The sequence below is a fragment of the Archocentrus centrarchus genome, chromosome 7 (genome assembly GCF_007364275.1).
Source record: "Archocentrus centrarchus isolate MPI-CPG fArcCen1 chromosome 7, fArcCen1, whole genome shotgun sequence".
Taxonomy (NCBI): Eukaryota; Metazoa; Chordata; class Actinopteri; order Cichliformes; family Cichlidae; genus Archocentrus; species Archocentrus centrarchus.
In genome coordinates, this window is record NC_044352.1 from 26,210,979 (window position 1) to 26,234,733 (window position 23,755).

General features: G+C 40.7%; 1 protein-coding gene across 2 annotated transcripts in view; it reads right to left on the minus strand.

The window, feature by feature from the left end:
- The window catches only part of celsr3 (cadherin, EGF LAG seven-pass G-type receptor 3), a 129,235-nt gene that overhangs the window by 97,663 nt on the left and 7,817 nt on the right, over nucleotides 1-23,755 (minus strand). For both annotated transcript variants that reach the window (XM_030734282.1, XM_030734281.1), the window contains exons 2-3: nucleotides 7,570-7,913; nucleotides 5,139-5,427 (exon numbers count right to left, since the gene is read on the minus strand). In XM_030734282.1, coding sequence (XP_030590142.1) covers nucleotides 5,139-5,427; nucleotides 7,570-7,913 — 633 coding nt within the window. The remainder of the gene's footprint in view (nucleotides 1-5,138; nucleotides 5,428-7,569; nucleotides 7,914-23,755) is intronic.

The following is a 23,755-nucleotide window of genomic DNA, read 5'->3' on the forward strand; positions in this document are numbered from 1 at the left end:
GGAGTTTAGAGAAAGGTTAGCCTGAGGTTACATGTACTATGAGAACCTTTGAAAGTTTTTGCCTTATTGGTGAAGAGGGTGAAGAATCTCATTCATGATAAAGATACGACTTTTCGGAGGGGGGGGACCATGTGCTCCTTGTGATAGGCATACTGTGCTCCACCTACCCCGAAGAAACAGCGCAGCTGTTCAGAGATCACATCTGACTCAGATCTGTTGGATGCTGCTGTTTTCAACTTTTAGGTTTTCCCCTCAGTGTAAAAAGAAAGTTTTCGGTCAAAACCTCAGGCTTACCTCCTGCCTGTGTGAGCAATCCACAGACATTCAGGGAAACCCAATTCAAAGCTGCAAAGACCGTACGAGGGGATGGATAATGGCTGGATGGAAAACTGAAAACCCAAATGAGCAGTAGCACAAACTTAGTCGGGAAATATCTGGAGAGTTCTGTGTTTGGGAATCAATTCGTCCTTGTTTAGTTGTTGTATTCCTTCTCTTCTTCTTCCCACTAGCCCCGGGGCATTGACTAGACACGGTAACACCCGACGCCTACGCAGCAAAAGCACAACAATGACTGCCCAGAATCCATCTGATTTCCTTCACTCCATCTCTCGCTGCTCTATCCCAGTCTCTCATAGATCTCTCTCATCCCATTTTTCCCCCTATAGCTCTACTCCCGTGTTATTCTCAGTGAGCTCATCCGTCTCCCAAATCTCATATTGCTGTCATGGCCGTCCTTCTGCTTCTTTTCCTTCATCTTTTAAGCTTTACTGTCTTCTTTTTCCATCTTTCCTGTCCAATCTTTCACGGTTTGTGTCATTTCTTTCTGTCCACCCTCTCTTCCCTCACTCACATGTTCTCTGTTCTTGTAGATGCTGTAAACATGGGTCAAAAATTTCTATTTCCATTTCAGTTCCAAATTTCTCTCTGATACCAGCCAAAATCCAATGATCTATAAAAACATCTTTACTCCTCCTTGTGATTTTAATACCTCTTCCTCTTCAAGTTCCTTTCATCCTTGTTTAACGTTTTTCTCTCTTTCTTAAACTTTCTCACCTCCCTCCATCTCTCTCTCCTTTTCCATCATACTCAAACTCAACTTTTTGTCTCCCACCCTCTCATTTTCCATCTCTTTCTACCTCCATTTCTCCTTTGCTCATTTCCTATCTCTCTGCTCATCTCTTTTCTTTCTTTTTTTTTTTTGGTCTGCCTCAGTGGGAGTTCAGAAAACGCTCTGTCTCACTCATGAAAGAAAAGTGTTGCTTCACTCCCCCAGCTCTCTTTTGATTCGGAATAAAAGGCAATGTGAAATATCCCCCAGACACGCACGCTGACATTCATAGCTTCTACCCTCTCCCACATCCATTCAATCGCTGAGCCAATGCAGCAGTATGAAGGGACAGGAAAAATCGGAGTCGCGTTGAAATGAGTCTGGTGTATTGGGAAAGGTGAGAAAGAATGAAGCACTCTGTGTGTGTGTGTGTGTGTGTGTGTGTGTGTGTGTGTGTGTGTGTGTGTGTGTGTGTGTGTGTGTGTGTGTGTGTGTGTGTGTGTGTGTGTGTTAGAGTTTGCATGAAAAGGCAACAAATTAGAAAACAGTAAGCGTGGCAGTGGTGGTAGTGTGTACATGTGAGTATGTGTGAGTATAAAAGACTATGTAACAGGTAGAGTGCCGAGGAGGAAAAAGCTCTCCCAGGAGGCAGTGTGTGTGTTTTCATGTTGTTCAGCTCAACATGACAAAAGAGAGAAAACAGCACAGATCAAAACAGAAGTCAGTGTGGGACATGAACAAAGAGGCACAGGGAGTCAGGTTTAGTTTTCCAGCGTAGCATTAAAGACTACATTCAGACACAAACAGACAAATACACACACTCCATTCTTTTCCTTTCAAAACACACCTCTCTTCTTCTCTGTGGCCACCACCAACCAATGCGGCAAAGAAATCAATTCTGACCACACAAGCCCCCCACACACACACACACACACACACACACACACACACACACACACACACACATACAGACACCTATCAATCAGTCTGTCATTACTGTACATTTATTTTAACGACCTAACTTTAAAAATCAAAACATTTCATCAACTTTCCAAAGATCAGTGTGACTTTCTGCGTGCCACTGAACAAGAAGACACATAAAAAAAAAAAATCAGTTTCACAAAAAAGATCAACATAAAAGCATAAAAGAAGCATTTTCTTTGGTCATGGCTCCAAAATTGAGGTCCTGTGTCGCACTTTAAAAATTGTTGGTTGTTGAAGCAGTCCTGGGACCACAGAGAACTGACATGTGGGACAGAACCATCCCACAATGGGACTGATGCTGTGACCTACAGTGCTGTGCGAAAGGACTAGGCTCTTTAGACTGTGAATGGGTAAAACTCATTAAAACTGTCATTAAAAAGATTGATAGTCCAATTATTAGAGTACAAGTAAATCTAGTCCCCAAAATAGTAGTGGTATGTTGTTTGAAGTATCTGTATACAGTGTTTACGATGATGTCACACACTCTCTGTGCTCTATAAATGAGCTAAATAGCTGAATGTGTTTGAAAATGCTGTCGGGGCCAGCTGTTCTCATATGGATCTAGCATTTGTGGTGTCACTCATGATGCAGATGGATAGCTGTTATTATTATTTTTAACAAAGAGTCATGGTCCTCACAGGATCAGGATCCTGTTTTGAGCCTTGGCTTTTCCTCTAACGTAGCTATGAGAGTCTCATATGTGGTTAAAATTAAATATCTTGACAACTGCAGTATTGTAGTCTTGAGCCACCCCTCATCTCTTTATATTTTATTAGAAAAATGGGAATTTGCACATTTATACACCTCTAATTGGTGTAGTCTTGCCCATGTCGGCGGTTTAATTTTTTCTTTATATTCTGTTAATACTTCCCCCTTTATGTACTGTCCTCTTTAAAACCTGTGACTTTGCAGTCTGCAAAACGATGAGGAGGAAAAGTCCAACACTGAGCCGACTGCAAAACTCAAGCAGCTTGTACCAAAATGAAAATGCTGTGTCTGTTGTTTAGACACAATTTTGGCTTTAGTGAAGACAACAAACAGAAGAAAACAGAAAACCGTGCAAAAAAAAATAGTTTCAGTGATAAAAGGTACCTCATTAGGTGGAAAGTGGACAGAATCCAGTAGGATTTATGTACATCTGCGACTGCATTAAATATTGGCTTGTAGCCGACATTCAGTATTGACTTTGATGACTGCTTTGCTCTTATGGCATGAATTAGTGCATTAATCATTTTAATTTCTGCAATTAGATATTTGTTGAATAATTGGTTGAGTCAATGTATAAAATAAGTTGATAAATAGCATGTTAAATATGTAATAATCACATCAGAAATGGGATGGAGTTTGTCACATGCAGATTGCATTCCTTTTATAACCAGGACAGGAGAGAGAACAGGAGGAGAGAGCAGAGGAGGTTAAAAGTTCAGCAGATCGATGAGACGCCAAAGAGCAGGAAAGGTGAAGAAGAGGTGAAGATCCAAAATACATGATGGAGGTGACGCAGTTTAAAAGTGGCTGTTATGGCACAATAGAAGCAGAAGCTGTGAGACCAGGGCTGGGAAAGTTTAAAAACTGAAGTACTGGCAGCATATAGTCTCACAAACTTCACCAACATTTTTGCTGTTTTTTTCTTAAGGTTTTTTTCTCCTGCTGCTTAAAATAGGAAATAGTAACAAAGATGAAGAAATGTGTTTGGCATCCTATTAACTGCTGTTATCCGGATCTGATTTGGTATACCTCAACCTTTTCTCCCTGTCTCCCTTCCTTAAGAATGGCTTCTTTACAGCCACCCTTCCACTGAGACCATTCCTGATGAGGCTTCAGTGAAAAGCAGATGGATCAAATGAAGGGCCGGATGCATCTCTCAGGTCCTGTGTCAGCTCTTTGATGGATTTTGTTAAGGACATGACTTCCAGACACTGTTTATCTGCTGTAGTTTTTAAGTCTACCGTTTCTTCTTTTATCCTCCACTTGTCCAGTTTCTTTAGATTTTTTTTAAAGACACACTGCACACCCACCATGCTGAGATAGAGATATTATTTTGTGCACACCAAACTGTGTTATTGTTGACGTGTTTTGCAGGTTCAGCTAAAGAAATGAAAACAAACAATGTGCTTTTGCAAAAGGCTGCTAGTAACAAAGTGTATAACAATACAATTTAAAACTGCTTCTTTGCCGAGTTGTCTGTTATGTGTGGACACAACACTGGCTCATCCCTTGAGTTAGGTGCCTTTTTAATACTTAAATGATTAATAGGTCAGTCTTAAGTATCTTAACATAAAAAATGATATATATAAGTGGGTACAAGAAAAAGCAACCAATGTTCAAAGAAAACTTTGAAAGATGTTCAGAAAGCCTGAAAAACTATTATACAAAACCACTTTAAAATTTACTAGAAATTGCAGTTCATTGGAAGCAACATATAAAGAAAAGAGAGGGGGCTCAAGACTTTTGCACAGCACTGTATGTCTACTGATGAACCAACAGGAAAAATGAAAACAAAAGAAAATCTGGCTAGGTGGTGGGCAGCAGAAGCCTTGTTTGTATGATGTGTCCTTCAGCTGTTATAAAGACTGCGCCAGGTAGGACACAGCATGTTGAGAAAGAGCAGCTTTGCCTGTGATTCAGACAGTAACACCATGCTGGTGTAGTGGTTGAACAGTGTGCATTAAACCTTGATGTCACTCCAAGCTTGATAAGGTCCATGTTGCACAGTGTGTCTTCTAGTAAACTCACAAGACTGTCGAAATCTTTTATTTTCTTAACCACATTTCCAACTTAGTGTCAGCTTTATTAAAGCAGACTCACTGGAAATGTTAACCAGTTAAACGAATACCCTGCAGACACTGAATCCAAGGCAAGTACAGTGTGTGGTGCAGGTGGACAACTAGAGTGATCAGTACGGAGGACAGTTGGTTAGATACGAATGATTTCTAATGAATATTAAGCTGGGCTTATTCTACATTTGATTGAAACAAATATATACAAGCACTATAATTTATCATCATCATTCCCACACACACAAACCGATTTTTTACGCATGCTCTTATCCACCGCTGCAAAAATACACAGCACACGCACACAGACACACTTGCTCTCTACTCACCTGTGTAGTCTTCACGGCAGATACAGGTGTACCCTCCCTCTCTGCGGGCGCACACCCCTCCATTCAGACAGGGGTTGGAGTAGCACAGGTTGATCTCTGTCTCGCAGTAATCACCCGTGAATCCCACTGGGCAGCGGCAGCGTAGTCCTGCGATTGGGTGGATGGGCCGGAACAAGATGGAGGGTGAGGAGATGAAGGGGGCAGAGCTGTTGAAACGCAGCACCGAGATGCACTTCATGTAGTTCTGGCACGGCTCCCGCAAACATACGTTGTCATCGAATGGCAGAACCTGGAGTGATGGCAGGAGAAACGTGAAGCATGAGGCAAGGATCTAATCTTAGATCTTTCAGAGATCCTCACGCAGGACTCATAATAAAGTGACTTGTGACTCATGATGCAGGTTCTGTGCATAGACATAGTACTAATGTATTATTAGTATAAGAATAGGGTATCAAAAGAGTCATTTACTTTGAACATTATTATTAAAACCTTTATTTAACCAGGAAGTCCCATTCAGATCAAATCTCTTTTACGAGCAAAGCCTGGCCAAGGCAGCAGCCATACAAACTCAAAACATCTCGAAACTGCAACAAATATGGCATAAAATACAAGCTCTACAAAATAATATAGAATATACAAACACCCATAATATAAAACATGTGTGGCATCTCAAGAAATACACCCACAGGTCTCTTTAGTACTTCGGTAAATACTCAGTCGTATCAACAATCTCTCTGAAACGTCGACACAGGTCTAATAATTCCCAGCTGTCAGTCATTTCACATGCTTCCTTGGACACCATCAGAACAGTGTGCTGTTTTTCTTTGCATAACCAGTCACTTTCCTAAAAAGCATATTTACAGCTGCTGCGTGCTGTTAAGGCCAGTGGACCAGATATATTCACTAGATTGTGTCTTTGTGTGTTTTTTTTTAGCCAAGATTCTGTTTGCATGTGTTTTTGTGTGTTTGTGCAACAGTGCCTGTTAAGAGGTCATCGGCACTCTGCCCTCGCCACTGGGCTCTCTCTCAGCCCTTTATAAATCTTTTCTTCCTCTGGTTTCACCTTCTGCTTCTCCCTCTCTCGCTGTACAGATTCCCTTGGGTTGTGTAAACATTACATAACTGATGTGCATGTCCAGATGTTCCTGATTTCATGCATGAGAACATATAGTGGTCATATCTGCCTATTGTTCTATAAAGTCACACGGTTGCTGTGCCACAGCAGCTCTACTATATTATGCTAAAGAAACCAGTTTGATATGGATTTTGGGACAAGGTGGGTTATCCTGCTGAAGGCACCCATCAAAGATGAGTACACTGTGGTCATAAAGGGATAGACGTGGTCAGCAACAATACTCAGGTAGGCTGCGGCATTTAAATAATGTTCAGGGCCAAGATGCCCAAAGTGTGCCAAGAAAATAACCCCCATACCATTATACCACAAGCAACATACAAGGTAGGATGGAGCCATGCTTTGATTTTGTTTACACCAAATTCTGACCCTGCTATCTGAATGTTGCAGCAGAAATTAAGACTCATCACACCAGGCAACATTTTTCCAATCCCCTATTGTCTAATTTTGCTAACTGTAGCCTCAGTTTCCTGTTCTTAGTTGGTTACCTTCTTTTCAGCTCAAAGTATTCTGGCAGTTCTCGTCTGACCTCTGGCATCAAAAAAGCATTTTCACCCAGAGACCTGCGGCTCACTGGGTATTTTCTCTTTTTTCAGGCCATCCTCTGTAAACCCTAGAGATGATTGTGTGGGAAAATCCCAGTAGATCATCAGAGTGTGAAATATTCAGACGAGCCTGCCCGGCACCAACAAACCTGCCATGTTCAAAGACACTTAAATCACCTTTCTTTCCCATTCTGATGCTCAGTTTGAACTTCAGGAGGTCGACTTGTCTATGTTTACATACCTTAATGCACTGAGGAGCTCCATGTGATTGGCTGATTAGATGCTTGCATTAATGCACAGTTAAACAGGTGTGCCTAATGAATATTTCCCTGTCATATAGGCCCTACTGTCATTACTTTTATCAAGTGAATGAATAAGTCAGTACATTTGCAAATAAATAATTTCAAGAAATATGATATATCTCATAAATGTTTACTGCAGTTTTATGCAGCAGATATGTAGCATATAGGAGTGTAATCCTATTATTAAATGCATTCACAAAAAGAAAGTTTTGAACTGATCATATTAAAGGCATATTCCATAATCTCACAGCATACTCATTTTTAATACAGCAAAAAGGACTACGCTTTGAATCACTCCGAAACACCACATGAGAGAGGCTTAAATTTGATTCATATGCTTCCCAACATTTTTGTCTCTGTGGCGTAGTGAAGGGGTTAAAGTTGACACACACACTAACATGAAACACTCAGAAGTGTGATTCCTGCGTGCATCGTTTTGCACATGTACTAACCTCCATCTGTGTCAGTGACGTAAGCTTCGGCCTGTTCAGGTACAGCTGCTCCTCCAGGGCCTCAGAGGGGAAAAAATGTCCACCCGGCAAAGCAGCAGAGAAGCTGACATTCAGGATCCCTCCGGGTGCTGCATCCAGATCCGGCTGAATGTTGAAGATGAAAACATCCTCGACAGGAACCGAGAGAACTGCGGACACACCTTCCAGGAAGGTTCCCAGCAGCGGTGACAGGAAGTGCTCCTGGGACATGTTCTGAAGGCGGACAGTGACACTGCTGCCCAACATGTCCTCTGTGATAATGAGGACGCGGAGAACACACTGGGCCGAAATGCTGTGGACACCATCTGAAGAGTTGAAGAAGAAAGCGGAGGACAGCCAGTTAGGTGAATGGATAGAAGAGGAAGTTAAAAAAGTGAGTTAGGGATTAAGTTGTGGACAGTGCAAAGAGCAAAAAGAGAGACTTTGAGAGGAAGCTTGAAAAGGTGAGAAAGAACTGAGACAAATACAGAAGGTCAGGGATGAATCACAAATACTAAGACAGAAGAGGAAGCAGTCACAACCATGTCAGCAGAGATGAGTGTAGACAAGCAGGCAGGCAAGACTCTATGTTACCTCATGCGATGTGTTATCACACAAGACAGAGAAATACGTTAAAGAAAAATCCAGGATTATTTCCAAAACTGTTTGGTATTTGACTGCAATCATGACATTTTACAATTAATGGTGCCCTTAAGTCAGAAAGAAAATGATTTTGTCACTGAAATGAACAAAGTCATGCTTGAAGCTGTATTAAAAGTCAAAATGCTGGAAGAGGCCACTTCCGGAAATCAGGAAAAAAGCACTCACAACCTGGAGCGGTAAAAGAAGCCTTAATGTAATTTTAGAGCAGTAAAAGGAAACATAATGTAATTTTATGTTACTCAAATTGATTAAGAGTGAGAGAGAAGCTCACAGGTAACTGAAACTAGCAGAGGTGTGGTGTTTATAATAACACAAAAACTAAGTTTTTTACCAGACTGAAGACAGAATTTAGCTGTTGGCAATGTTCATTAGCTGGTTTTGATAAAAGATGGTTTTATTACCTCACCCACCAATAGGTGGAGGGAGGTTATGTTTCCACTCACATCAGTCTGTCTGTTTGTCTGTTAGCAGGATAACTAAGACAGTTATGAATGGGTTTCTATTTCTGGAGTTGTTGGGGTGGTACAAGGAACAATTGATTACATTTTGGTGGTGATCTGGATCATAATCTGGATCCAGGAATTTTTAAGCATTCTTTACTATTCTGAGATAGGCACAATATTCCAAATATTTGCAACTAACCACATGAGGATAAGTCGGAATCCTCTAAAAAGAATTAGGGTGCAACATGATCTTAAGTTTGTTCATAATCCAAGGAGGACTTCAGCTCTAATGATCCGGAATGCTAAAAATTATAGGGTCAAAAAATGATTCACTCCTGTAGAGTAAGAAATAAACCCAGTGACACACAACTAACACCAAAACTTACTGACGGCATTGGGTGGTATCTATTAGAGCATAGTATCGACACAAAGGAAATTTTATTGTGGGCTCTGCTGACTGCCGTTCTATTTCTGCTTGAGTTAATTTTAGTTTTGCCTACACAGAATCCAAGTTCTGTTTATAATTCATAAATATAAACAGAAAACAATTGCTAGTCACTTGCATCAAGAGGCGGAAACTTAGATGTCTTAATGTCTAGCAAGGAACACTATCTGAGACCCTGTCACTTCATGGATTGAATACAAGTTTTGACCTAAAATGTTCTCTGGTTATTGGATAGTTTAGATAAAGTTCTTTATGATATCATTTACAGTTAATGTTTAACTCTCTTTACTTGACCTCTTTAAAATGTAATTATGTGTCAGTGTATCAGTGCCTTTGTTCTATGATTGCAGGTTTTGAAGAAAAAGAGAATGCCTATGGAGCATATTAGTGCTGCAACTAAAGATTATTTTGGTAGTCGAATAATCTGTCAATTATTTTATCAATTAGTCGATTAGTCAACGATTATTTCAATCTTACCTCACCTGTTCAAGCCTGCCCACCTCTTAATATCACTTTGTTGTCTCTTCTCACAATTAAAATGACCCATAAAAATACGAGTTTGAAACAACATCCATCTATCCATCCATCCATTCACTTCCGCTTATCCTGGACCCGGAAATGGAATTCTACGTCATCACTTAACAACCAGATACTGCCCCCATATCTTCCTGTAGTGTATTGCAGTTACAAAATCACATGATACGTGTAAGCGGAAGAAAATAGATGGATGGGTTTTAAAATATGGTATAAATGTCTATGTTTTAAAATATGATGCTTTGACGCTGAAATTCCACATCGACTAATTTTTGTAGTTGATGTCATCGATTACATCGATGAATCGTTGCAACCTTAGAGGCCAGAGTAGACAACAGTTGTTTTTCTTATTTTTTTTAATCTACAGTGCATAAATATTACAGGGCACTTTGATGCCACCTAACTTGAATAATTTTAATAAATATTTTAATTTTTTATGTCCACAACAAAATTTAAATAAATAAAGATGGAAACCTGGAAATGAAGGGACAGCAGCACAAAGACCCCGGGGTACAAAACAGGGCAGGCAGCCATGACAACAGATATGACACTGATTATGTCAGTTATTGCATGAGAAGGAGCTGGGGTGAAAGATGGGCAGCAGAGGCAGCAGCAACTAGCAGGCAAGCTTAAGCAACTTAAATTAGTGAGCCCCCAAGGAAAAATGTAAAAAAAATTTAAAAAATAGGATAGCCTGGCAGTCAGATGGGCTGTTATTGGGTGACGTACAGGGATTCGTGGCCTGCTCGATTGCTGTGTCCGGGTAAGCACTGGAGGAAAGAGGTGGACTACTTGCATAGGCAACATTAAAATGTGACTGACCTACTGTGGTATTTATGGTTAGAAATACAAAGCACAGAAGCCTCACACTGTCTTTTTAGAGTATTACAATCCTTGGTTTGTGTAATAATTCATGTTGCCTTAAATATTTAACAATAACCACTAATAAGAAGAACCACCTAAGCTTCAACAAGTTCAGAGCAGTAGATTTAATACAATAAGAGTATTTTGCAGACAGTGATTTTGAACATTGTCAGCAGATACTGTAGCTCAATATAAACTCTTTTTTGCATTGGGTCTCATTGAGACCCACTTAATCCTCATGTAGACAGGATGGCACAAAGCATTTTAGTGCTGCTTTTTCTTTTTGCTCTTCTTAGTTCCACTACAACCCTGCAGATCAAACAGCTTGGCTGTAGACACTTAGTAATGCAGTATGAATGTATTCAGTCATCATCTGTGGACCTACATGCCAGGCATAACACGTGGTTGATATGAGATTTGCAATATAAAAGTGCTGAATCCTCTGAGGTTCATTTCAGTCTCGAGTAAGGATGATGCAATTCATTATCGTGTGTTACAGTAAGTAAGAGAAAAGAGGTTCCAGCCTCTTCCTGCACGAAGCTTAAGTTACAAATTCAACAGCTCACTCCTGCTGCTGGGAGTCTGCAAAATGAGCTCATTGGAGTCGCAGCAGGTCACAACCCTCACAAACAGAACAACACCCATTTCATCCACTGACACGAGATGTGTTTAATCTACACTGGATATAGAGCTGGGCTATGCTTTACACTGTAAAGCAATTTGGTGCAACAAGCTGGCAAATAAGCTATACAGGAATACAAATGTACACAACCAGGGCAAATGATCATACAAAGGAATTGAAAGTATAAGAAAGCAATGCATGAGTGGTGTCCATACCAAAAAAAGACAGGAAAGAAAGGAAAAAAAAGGAAAGATCATTGTGGATGGGGGGGTGAGGGATGAAAAAGACAGAGAGAAGATGTGACATGGACACGAGCAGGAGGACAGAGAGGCGGTGGAGGGTGAAGGCGCGCAAAGAAGGTTTATTAAAATTGGACAAAGCAAAAGAAAAATGATAAAGAAGAGCGAGAGAATGAGGGCTTTTATCCGGGGATTAATAAAAAAGGAGAGATTATGGTTTGATTTGTTGGTGCTACTGTAAATAAAAAGGAATTTTTATTATTGCTATAGCAAAAAATACATCAGGATGCTATTAACTGCATTTATATGATGCAAATTTAATTCAAAAAAGGAATGAAATCAAATAACTTATTTATTTACATTTCTATTTATATATTGTTGTTTGGCATTTCCCTAAAGTGAAAAGAAAAAAAGACATCAAAAGGAAGAAAAACACTGAAGCTAAAACTGTCAGAAAAAAAAATGAATAAATGGAGGAGGACATACAGCGGGAGCGAGAACGGACGGAGGGATGTATGGAGCCTGGGGGTTGGGTCTGGTGGCAGCTGGTTTGATTACCGGATTATGAAGAGCCTCACTCCCCACTGACCTCTATCTCACACAGACACACACACACACACATGTACAATCACATGCACACATACACACACTCAAATCCAGAGCCCATCATAACAAATGAACAGCCAGAGGGATGAGTGGAAAGAGGAGGAAACCTACCAAAAATCTTCAGGGGACATTTTAATGGGACATAAGGAGAAAATAATGTATACATTTGGATAAAACAGACTGATACATTCATACAGTACAGGGCATACACGATACATTAGGTGAAGTAATTAAATGTCACCTCGTCTTCTGGGGCTAGAAGCCAGCTTTATTATCGCCTCTCCGGATCACAATGCAAAGACACACCACTAATTGACACTGATCTCCCATTGTCATTGAAATGAGACAGGGATCTATGAAAGGACCCGGGATAATCTGCTCGAGTAGTATCCAATCTCAAACACACACGTTCTTAACGCTGTATGTTCAGCATTTGACATTAGGAGACCGTTTTTAAATTAATCCAGGCTCTCTTATGAAGTCTGATTTTTAAGCCATGTACCTTTGGGCAGGATTTGTGTCATTACAACTAGTTTGGAAGCCAATCCCGATCCAACGAGCAACTCAGACATGTGTGACACGAGGTGATGAACTTAAGCCTCAGCTGCTCAAACACGGAGAATGTGCTTTCAGTGATGTCTTGTATCCAGTAGGTAAAAATTTGAATGTTGCTGAGAGCAAGATGAGAAAGATTGATTCAAAGGATCCGTGTCTGGATGCTAGCCCAGCTCGGGAGTTCAGCTCAAAGGTTTAACAATATCCATTCCAGCTCAGCCAAAGCTTGCTAATCTGCAGATTTGGCTGTTTTTATTTTTTTTTTTTTCCCCTCTTCAGAAAAAAAATTATCTGTAAAATTTGTAAATTACACCTTTAGCCGAAGAAAGTTACTAGTCTAATTCTACGCTTAAACACAAACATAAAACCTCATCTTAAACCTCAAACAGCTCTTTCAAGGAGTGAGAACATGGCACATTTTCCTCTTTCCAAAAACATTTCGTAAAAAGGCAGAAGTAAATGTACACACATACTGTACACACACAGAGAACTCCTTTCAAACAATTATTGATTATATTGACAGGCAAACGGTGAGTTTGCACCACAAAGACTTGGTGCAACTCTTGAGTGCTTCGTGTTATTTGCTGGCACACTGCTTTGAGAGTAATAGTCATATCATGTTAGTCTCCTGCAAACTGTGTGCTCAACTGTTTTCTGACAGGAAAAAAAAAAATACAGTGTCATCTGCCAGAGATGCTGAATATTTTCAGTACCTCCTCAGAATCGCCTTCAGTGGCCCACAGGGGACCGACAGTGCCATTCAAACAGGAACATTTGACAAGTCATTTAACAGCCTCAAATGAAAAAAAACTCAAAAGAATCACTGCATGTTTGTCTTGATGGTTTTTTAGCATCAGCCCCCAGCAGACAATACATTCTGCACTGAATCTGGCAGGCGTGACATAAATATACACATAAAATAGCTTCATTTGGCTCCTTTTTGTGACTGCAAGTAATTTGGGTAACATGCACTACCAAGAGGCTCTTCACACATTCCTCTACAAAGACACTTTGAGGCTAAAAAAGCAACAATTCAGCATGCGCAACCATTACGGCCAATTAAGACAGCAAACCCTGCCCGCTTCCTGACAGACCAGGCCATTTCACTAATCACCTCCTTCTGTAAGGTCAGCTGTACGCAGGTACATGACCTGGCATCCTAACTGGAGCCTGGCTAAAGCAGAAAAGTTACAACCAATAAATCAGTGGGAAATCTGGGCAGTTGGAGTCGAATCCAGCTTGTGTCAAAGTACATTTCCGCTGTGTTTATTCAGGAATTCTTTACTTTGCCTCAGGCCTGACACATATACTCAGCCATTCAGTTCAATCTAACATCAATAAATTCATCTCAAATTCAAACACAATCCAGTGCATAAAAGCAGCATTTTATCAAACATGACAAGTCACTTGCTGTCCTTTAAATTCCCACCACAACTCCCTGATGTCAATCATATCTCTGTGACTCTGATGGGTAATGTTGACTCGAACCCCTTCGTGCTGCCACTTGATTAAGGAGGAGGATTTGTTGGTGAGAGGTGAGTAAAGGTGATCTTCCCCAGTAAGCCAGGAAGTCATAACTAATGCATCATCCTAGCTTCATGCCAGTCCACTTTAGCTTGGACGGAAACAATAAAACATTTATAATCTCCAAACTGAAAACACCACAAATGGAAGGTTATTTTAACTTCGTTAGGACCATGGGAAAACAAAGCATTTTGTAAATAACAACTTAGAGACGCGTTCGCAAGCTTTCATGGCTCCTTTGGGCTTTGAGCCAGCATTTCTCCCCACGTGTGTCTGCACTTCAAAGAGGGTGGAGAGCTTGGGGATGGTATGCATAAAGACTCCAAGAATAAACACACTGATCTGGAATCATCAGCATGGTCCCATGGATTCCTGAACATGAACACACCGTGAAAGAGAGGCTGGTCTCCGATCGGTGCTCCAGTTCTAAGATGCTTTGTGGGTCCCCAGCCTTTCACAGGGTTGAAGGGGTTCAGTGCTATCTCACTGCACCAGGTAGCCTGACTAATAGCACACTCAAAGCATCTTGAATGTCAGAGCATCCTGAGCTCGCTTCCTGGAAATCCGGATGGAAATAGTCTGCAAAGCAGCATACAATTGAAGCCCATGGCTGGAGTTAAAAAACAGTCCTAGAAGCATTTTTAATAGCTGCAATACAGGGCAGAAGGATAGGCCACAAAGCAGGGCCCTGCCATTTTCCTTTAAAGAGGAGAGTCACAACACCAAAGGTTTGGCGACACTGCTTGGATGGACTTCATTTTTCTTTTCTGAAAACATCACAAAACACACAGGTGTTACGGAAGGCTGTCCTGGTTGCCCTGCAGAAGCTGAGGGGACGGGCTGAGGAAAATTATAAATAGAATTTGAGTGAATATTAGTATGTACAACAGGCTCTGGCTTATGTGGAGACATACAGTGCTGTGCAAAAGTCTCGAGCCACCCCTCATTTCTTTATATTTTGCTTCCAAGGAGCCAGACTTTATTGTAGTCTTTAAAGTGGTCTTAAGCAGTAGTGCTCCAGGTCTTTCAAAGTTTTTCTTTAGACACTGGCTGCTTTTTCACTCATTTTCAGTCCAGTCCTTCTACTTGACCATTTTCACAGGAATTGGGGTGTTTGAGGTGTCCTTGCAGCCTGTCGCTAAAACACATCATTTGTTCTCATTTCTTTAATTGAATATACAAAAAAATGTTCGAGAGGCATAAAATGATATTTTTGCACCAACAAGGTGATTCAGCTACTAGCTGAAAATTTACGAATGGACATTTCATCGTCATTTTAAAACATGAACTCTGAGTGGAGGATCTTAGTGCTTGTATATGCAGCGATACATTTTACATACATTTTTTTCTTTTAATTTTCCTTGTGGCTATGGGTGTGGATGCTACGTAACACTGCCAGGTTTAGTAGTTCAAATCCGTGCATGGTTCAGCCATTCACATATGGCATTAACACTGCCATTGTTAAATGTCTGGCTCAAACTGTGTGCACTCTGGGCACTATAAAAGGAGCTGAGATTAAAAGAAAAAAAAAAAAAAAAACCAAAAGGGGAGATATATTACAGCAACCATGCAACACCCAAAAACAGTCAAATTGGATTTACACTGAACAAAAGCCATATGCCACATCTCCGAAATGCTAAATGCTGTCATGGTGCCTTCAGCCCATTACTTCACAGTCCATGTATTCACAACCACAAGGGTTTAAATCCCATTTCACACTGTGTTGTCACATCCTTCTGTTTGCCCCTTTTCCTCCCTCTCCACTGTGGAGGAGCCCTAACAAATATAAATAAATACAAGGGCAGGCTGAAATTTTGAAACGCCGTGTAACAAAAATTGTGTGGACTTTTAAAGCTGCGTAAGATGCCCTCAGGTTGGGAAAATAAATAGGCACGGTAGCTGCTGAACAAATGGTGCCCTTTTTGAACACGCACAAATTCTCTGAAGTTGCTAAAAGAGCGCAGAAAGACCGTCTGAAGCACAATCACCTAAAAGTAATGACTCTGCCTCCCAGAGAGAGCGTAACAGTACGGACGGGCAAAGTGGCACTCGCACACAAATAAAATAATAAACAGATGGAGAGGTAGCTCATATATTAATACTGATAAAATAATACAAGCGTAAAACAATAGCAGGTATGCATCACTACCAATCACATGCACCCAGGCGCTGGCTTGACAGCTGATTTCTGTGTTCTGTTTGTTTGTTAAAGCCTTTCTGCCCCTGAGGTCCAGGCACTCATTATTTTCAGTGTAAAGTGGAACACAGCATGAAGAGAAAAAAACACACACACAGCAGCCACAGCAGCATAATGGGTTAAACCGCCCTTTTACAACAGAAGCTCTAATCCTTTGCATTCAACCAGATGCACTTCGACTCCTCACATGTAACGGCTCTCACTTTTAGCCCGTATCACATTTGCACACACTCTCATGTTTATTGTACTTAGAAACAAATCTGCAGTGACCTCTCTAAAATGCAGATGTGACATTGGTTAGCAGCTGTTTGGAGCAGTAGCCATCATCCTCCATCGTGCATCTGTCTTTTTTTTTTTTTGCACTCTCTCTCAGATGTGCAACAACAGAAACATTAGGTTTGAATTGGAATCAAAGGAAAGCAATGCTATTAATTATTTGTGCTTTGCGGGCACTGCCCAGTGCTGTTTTTATGTTAAATAATTTGGTATTTTGGAACATAGCATTATGGGCTGCACAGTAGCTGCCTTATTAAACGTAGCTCCTGAAGTTGGGTGTGTCTGTAGAAGCTTTTCATTGCTGTTATCACTGGTAGGGCCTTCTCTCAGCTGAAAAGACCCCAAATTTAAATTTTCCAAACAATTGCTCTTGTGGGGCGGTGCAATAGTGCAGCAGTAATGGTCTACTCAGCACAGTATGTGCAGCAAAAAAGGACAACTGTGATTCTTACTTATGTATGCCAATCATTCAAACACATGTAGAGAGAATGCACACTAATGTTTTTAAGTATAATTATTGGCTTTCAGCTTTGGGAGCGTTCAACTTAAAGAGCAAAAATGATGGAAACTACACTGTCGGTAGAAGACCCTGGCTCCCTGTGAATCCTTCAACTGCACTGTCGCCAGAAGTGGGGCTTTTTTAGTGCAGTTTTTCAAATCATTCTGCAAGTCAAAACTTACACAAACACAAGCATCCAGCTTCCCCCACCAGCCCCCACCCCCCAATGTGGCAGATGGAGAAACAGATAGGAGCTTAACCAGCAAAATGCAAATAGAAAATGCTCCAGGTGTGGCCACTTACCTAGTTAACATAAGGGTTAGTTACATGAGATAATAAATCCCCAAGTTATAGACATCTGTTCTGAAGTAAACCAGATTTGTACGTATAACTTTATCTTTTCAAATCCAGCTTCAGACTTTATTAAGATTCCATATGGGAGAAAACAGCCACACAAACACACATGTAAGAAACGGTGACAGCATTACTTATGTACAAAAAGACATGCTGATACTATATGATTGAGAAATCATTCAAAAACACTTAAAAAAGTCTGTGTGTTGACTTATTAGTCTGATTGCACTAAAGGATCAATGCGGGAATGTGTCTTTTCTCAGTGCTGCACCATCAATCAAAAGACGGCACAGAAAAGCTGAAAAAACGCTTTCACAGCGGAAAATGTAATCCTGACACAATCCTCCTTATGACATGGACGACAATCCAAAACAGACCTCTGGGGGAACATGTTGACATATACTAGGCCCAAATACAAATTAATGCGAGGATAATTAGACCCAAGCCAAAATTCGACTAACCCGAACACACCCAGAGAATCACAGAACGCAAACAGCAGCACGTGACTACCAATTAAAACTGTTTACAAGAGCAGCAATATGTGTCATTTCCTTGCAGTTCACAATTCTTTGGCCAATAATTCAGTGATGCAATTATTATGCACCATTGTGATCACAGTGGATCGGGAGTCCCAGTTAATGGCAAATATGTGTGCATAAGGTCAAATCTCAGTCCAATTATGGGAGTGTTAACATGATAAAACATGACCTGAGACAGCAAAGCTGAACTGTATTGAAGGCAGCAGCAAACAGCCTCCTGCAGCCTTTTCAAATCCAACTCTGTGTCTCTAGAGGCTGGGTTACTGTCCACCTTCTCCGCTTGCAGTGATCTTGTTTGTTTACAATAATCATGTTAGAGTCGTAAACCTAATGTGGTAATGATTTATTGATGATTCAATGCTAAACATAGCACTGAAGTTCTACCCTATTCCTGTTCCAGTTTCTGCTTTAGCCTCAGATGAGCATAAACAAGTCGTAAAAAAAAAACAAAAAAAAAACCCTGTTTATGAAATCTTGTAATTCGTTTTTGGCTCTTTCATGCCTCAAAGGTAGGAGACTTGGTCTTTGGGTAATAAACCCCGTATATCTTGGAGTTTGTGATGCACTTCTAATGAGTTCTGAGTCTCTTCTTCACCACAAAGAAATTGTTACAGACAAAAAAAAAAAAAAAAAAAAAAAAGAAACACTTGTGGAGGGCTGAGTGCTGAAGTGGTTTTTGGAGAAATTGGCTGTGCGTGAAGGTTTGATTTTCACTTCTCCATTAAAAAAGGTTAATCTACATCAGTTTCAACCTGAAAATTGTGTTATTTCAAGCTCTTTTCAGACAGATATTGATGGATAAGAACTTTGTGTCTTCAATATAAGAAGGTATATTATTAAGAGGCTTTGAAGTGGACAGATTTTTATGTTAGTCTGCTCAGAATGAGTGTAGGTGGCAAAAAAAAAGGTGTAAAAAGCAGATTTCAGTAACAGAGGATTCCCAGAGCAGCTGCAAGTCTCTCAGTGGGGAGCACGAATTTGTTATGCTCTCAACTGCGTAAAAATGTCTGTCAGAATATTCTTTCACGTTCTCAGCAATCCCCCTGTGTATAATGATGCCTTGTTTATCACTATTTTGTAGCAGTTATTCTGCCACTCAAACCACATTGTTAGCAAAAAGATATTTATCAAGTGGACTTCATTCATAAAGGGCAGTTCCCAGGTGACAACCTGCAGAGCTGCATGACTGCAAAGTAACCTGACATTTGAGAGGTCCTTGACTGCAAATCCTGCAAATATGAAAGCTGAGGAAAAGACACAACTGTGACTCATTAATCTGTTTATATTGCATAAAACCACCCAAGCCAGTTCTTTAAGTTGAAGCCTAATTTCCTGTAAGACAATCCCATCAAGCAGTTAACTCTGTGATGGTGTCACGGCTCCCGACCCATCCACCACTAAATATCTCCGACATTCACTTAGCGAAAAAATCCACTGCATGAAATCAGATTAATGTTCCTGTACAGACGGCTTTACACAGACATTTGTCTTATATCAGAACCAGTCACCGCCCGTATTTCCCTGTATCTCCAATTATGACACAGTTACATTTACGAGAAGCTCAAAAGCATACGGATATGAAAAATAGGACAGAGACTGGCCAGTGCAAAAATCTGTCCAGATTACAGGTTGAATGTCATGATTACGTGACACTAATTACCTACCAGAGAAACCTGCCATCTGGCTCTGCATCACTCTGAAAAGAAAGGAAAATACGTCAGACTCCACAGCCTGACCCTGAGACGGAGACAGAGCACATCTAATGGATTTTAATGGGTTGGTGAAAGTTTTTCTGAAGTGCAACTGCTGCATTGTGGTTAGCTATGTATTGTATATGTAGTTCAGTGTGGATGCTAAGTGAACTTTGGTGTTATGTAGTCATGATGATATGGGTTTGGGCCCATTTTGTACACTTTCATGCTCCATGTGTGTCTTTATCCTCTCTCAAGCTCTTTGGGGCGATAAGCATGGTTTAGCAAAAAACATCAGCATGGCTTCCCGTTATCAGACGACCACAGGAGGAAGTAATCAAGCTGATTTTATGCTAGATAATTACTAATTTGTATGACTTGATCCAAATATGTCTGAAGGCAAAAGTGTTTGACCCCTGGTACCTGATGTACTGATCTACTGGAAACACCTGGATGACACCCAGTGTTCCCAGTCTATAAAACTGATGCTCCAATATCTCCGGCTCTTCTGCTTTGCTACCTCATGGTTATATCTTTTCAGTCTCTCTTAAGTTTTGTCCTTTTATTTAGTTTTTCTGCACCTTACCACACACACACACACACACACTAGATTTCACTCTAAATCAGATGCTGCACTACAGATTTTTCTGATCTTCAAGCTTTATTTTTTGGCTGCGCTTGATAAACTGCTGAAAACAGTGTGTCTTTCCTTTTAGTTACGGCCCATCTGAGCCAGGTTGTGACACAAAGCTTCACTCCAAGGCTGACTCATGAGTCAGTCAATCTCATAGAGGAAGATATTTATTAGGTTCATTCCTGGAAGACACATAAAAGTGACAGAAATTGTTTTGTAGAGAAAAGATTTCATCGTGAGAAGTGGGGCATGCTGGAAAGAGTTTGAGAACCTCTGTCCTGCAGTATGTCTTGCGTTTTGAATTGAAATTCTCCTGCTTCACTAAAAACCTTGTTTCTCTGTGGAATCTAAAAAATAGGAAAGGCAATAAATAAATAGAAAGAGGGAAAAATTTATTTTAACCATGACATCAACTACCACAATGAATTGAGAATGATGGCGACTCCATTCTCATCTTCTTTTCCCTCCAGGGTTATAGCACTCTGTAAAAACACATTATTATGTAAAATAAATATAATTCAGAACATATATATGCTTTTGGGCATTTAACTTTCTCAGCTGACCTCCATGCATGCATGAACCATCGACGTATTCAGCTATAAGATTCTAGTTAACATCAGTGCAGTGACCTATATATATGTTCACTGTTTTGTACTTATTTGATGCATGTTTATTTATGACACCATATATAATAAATTAAACTTATGTATGTATGTTCATGTTGGGCATGTTGATTTAATCTAATGTGAGTTTGGCTTGTTAGTTCAAACTGAGCACCAGAATGGGGAAGAAAAGTGATTATGGTGACTTTGAATGCGGTATGTTTACCAGTGCCAGAAGGGCTGGTCTGAGTATTTCAGAAACTGCTGATCTGCTGGGATTTTCCAGCACAACCATCTCTGGTGTTTACAGAGAATGATCCGAATAAGAGAAAATATTCAGTGAGCGGCAGTTCTCTGAGTGAAAATGCCTTGTTGATGCCAGAGGTCAGAGCAGAATGGCCATACTGCTTCCAGCTGAGAGGAAAGCAATAGTAACTCAAATAACAACTCATTACAACTAGAATATGCAGAACGGCATCTCTGAGTACAACACCACATCAAGCCTTGAAGCAGATGGGCTGCAGCAGCAAAAGACAACACTGGCAGCCACCCCTGTCAGCTAAAAACAGGAAACTGATGCCTATCTGATGAGTCTCCATTTCTGCTGCGACATTTGGATGGTAAGTTCAGAATTTGGAGTGAAAGCAGGCTGGTGGTGGTATAATGGTGTCGGGGATATTTTTTGGCACGCTTTAAGCTCCTTTGTACTGATTGAGCATTGCTTAAATCCCACAGCCTGCATGAGCATTGCTATCTATCCCTTTATGACCACACTGCCCATCTTCTGATGGCTGCTTAAACATGTCACAAAGCTCAAACCATCTCAAACTTACTGAACCTATGCCATGAAAAATTAAAGCAGCATTGATGCAACTAATGAAGTGACCAGTGCATGCATGTGTGGAATATACCACAATCATAATTAATAGCATGCTATCGTGTCAGTTGTCCACCCACCCACAGAACCTACAGCACGAACCGTCCCAACTTACAATGTCTGTGTCACTACATCATTACCATTTCATTTTGTTCCCCATATGTCCTTAATTTCAAAATTAATAACCCAGAGACAAAGTGTATACAGTGACAAACACACCAATAATTATCACCAACTCCTTAGCTGTATATTGATTTATAGCCTCATTTAGGTCATTTTTTTGCTTTTACAGCACAAGCAGTACATAATTTAGTCTGAGTAATTTCAGCATTAAAAACCAATATGCATATAATAACGGGACCTTTAATAAACTTTAGCTGTCATTCATTTTATAATATACACCAGAGGTTTTACTGTGCCATTTCAAATTGTCTGCTGAGGTAAACGGCACCGTAGTGTCTTTGCTCCAACCTTCCTTTGCCCAGAGAAGTCTAGTTAGGCTCTTTTTTCTGTCCCAGTAAAGCTCTGCTGTGCAGTCAAACTGCTACACACATTCACTACTGGGAGTCTGCCAGTATAAGCACAGTCTCTGCTGCTGGCTACTGGAGCAGTTGGGGGTTGCTTTGCTCAAGGGCACCTTGAGCTGATCCTTTTGGGGTGCCAAACAGCACGGTTACTGCCACAACCAGCTGACCCTAAAGCCAGTTTCATGCATGTGTGTTTGTGTGTGCTTAAACTGTTGTCAGCACGCACATGAATGCTGTGTTTAATCGCTGCGCACCATAAACAACAAGAATTATCTTGAGAACCGACAAACCGTCAAAGAGAGAATAAGAGTGAGAAGAGATTGAGAGCATGAGAGTGAAATGAAAAGGGAAGACAAAGACAGTGAGGGAAGAAAGTACGGAAGAGTGAGGAACTAAGGAAGCAAGACAGGCAAAGAGAGGAGAGATGTCCCAGAACTCTGGTGTACATAGATATTATTCATTGAGAAGATATGAATACACCCTCAAGTGCAATGCTTTGAGCCACCTGAGAGTACCCACACATACTTATGAACACAGAAGCACACAGAAGTGCTGTACAAACACAAATAATGCACAAGCACGAATGGGGTAAAAAAAAAAAAAAAAAAAAGAAATTCGGTTCAAGCGCACACATAAACCACACTTGCACATGCCTGCTGATAGTATACAACACATTCAGGCATTCAGAGCATGCACAACCACACACGAGGAGAGGAAAGAAGGAAAGTGAAAACAGGAGAAATGGAGTGAAGAGCAGAGCTGAAAAGATTATGCCATGGAAGAGAAATAACCCATGAGAGTTAGGTGAGGAACACCAGGAGGGAAACTGAAGAGGAGGAGTGAATATGGTGGAAGGGAAAAGAGGGAAACAGGCAAGAGGGGCACGACAGATGTGAGATGGACCGAGGGAAAGAAAAAGGTAGAAACTAAAGAAGAAGATGGCTAATGGAAGAAAAAAAATGAAGAAATGGTCAGAGGAATTATTAGGAGGGAGAAATACAAAGGATAAAAATGAAGAACTCATTCATCCATCCAAAGATGGGTAGAATAAAGGAGAAGAAGAAAGTGGTGGGTAGAGGAGGGACGGGCAGTCACAGATAACACACAGCACACAATGAAAGTGACAGCTTTGCTCCGAGCTTGACTCTGGCTGACTGTTGTTTCATTATAATCTCATAACTGTCAAATCCTGGAGCAATGGAGAGAGGGGAAGGAAAGAAATGGTGAGGGAGGGTAAAGCATGCTCGTGGTGGGAGACAAATAGTCAGAAAATTGGAAATGAATCCATACGTCTGGTTCAAGCGAGCTGAATGCACATCGAGAGATGCAGGTGGAGACAAAGGCCGGCGCACACAAATATACACATATGCATACAGTTTATGGCACGCACGCACACACACACACACACACACACACACACACACACACACACACACACACACTTGCTTGCGGACCTTTTCACTCACTGTTCCTCTTA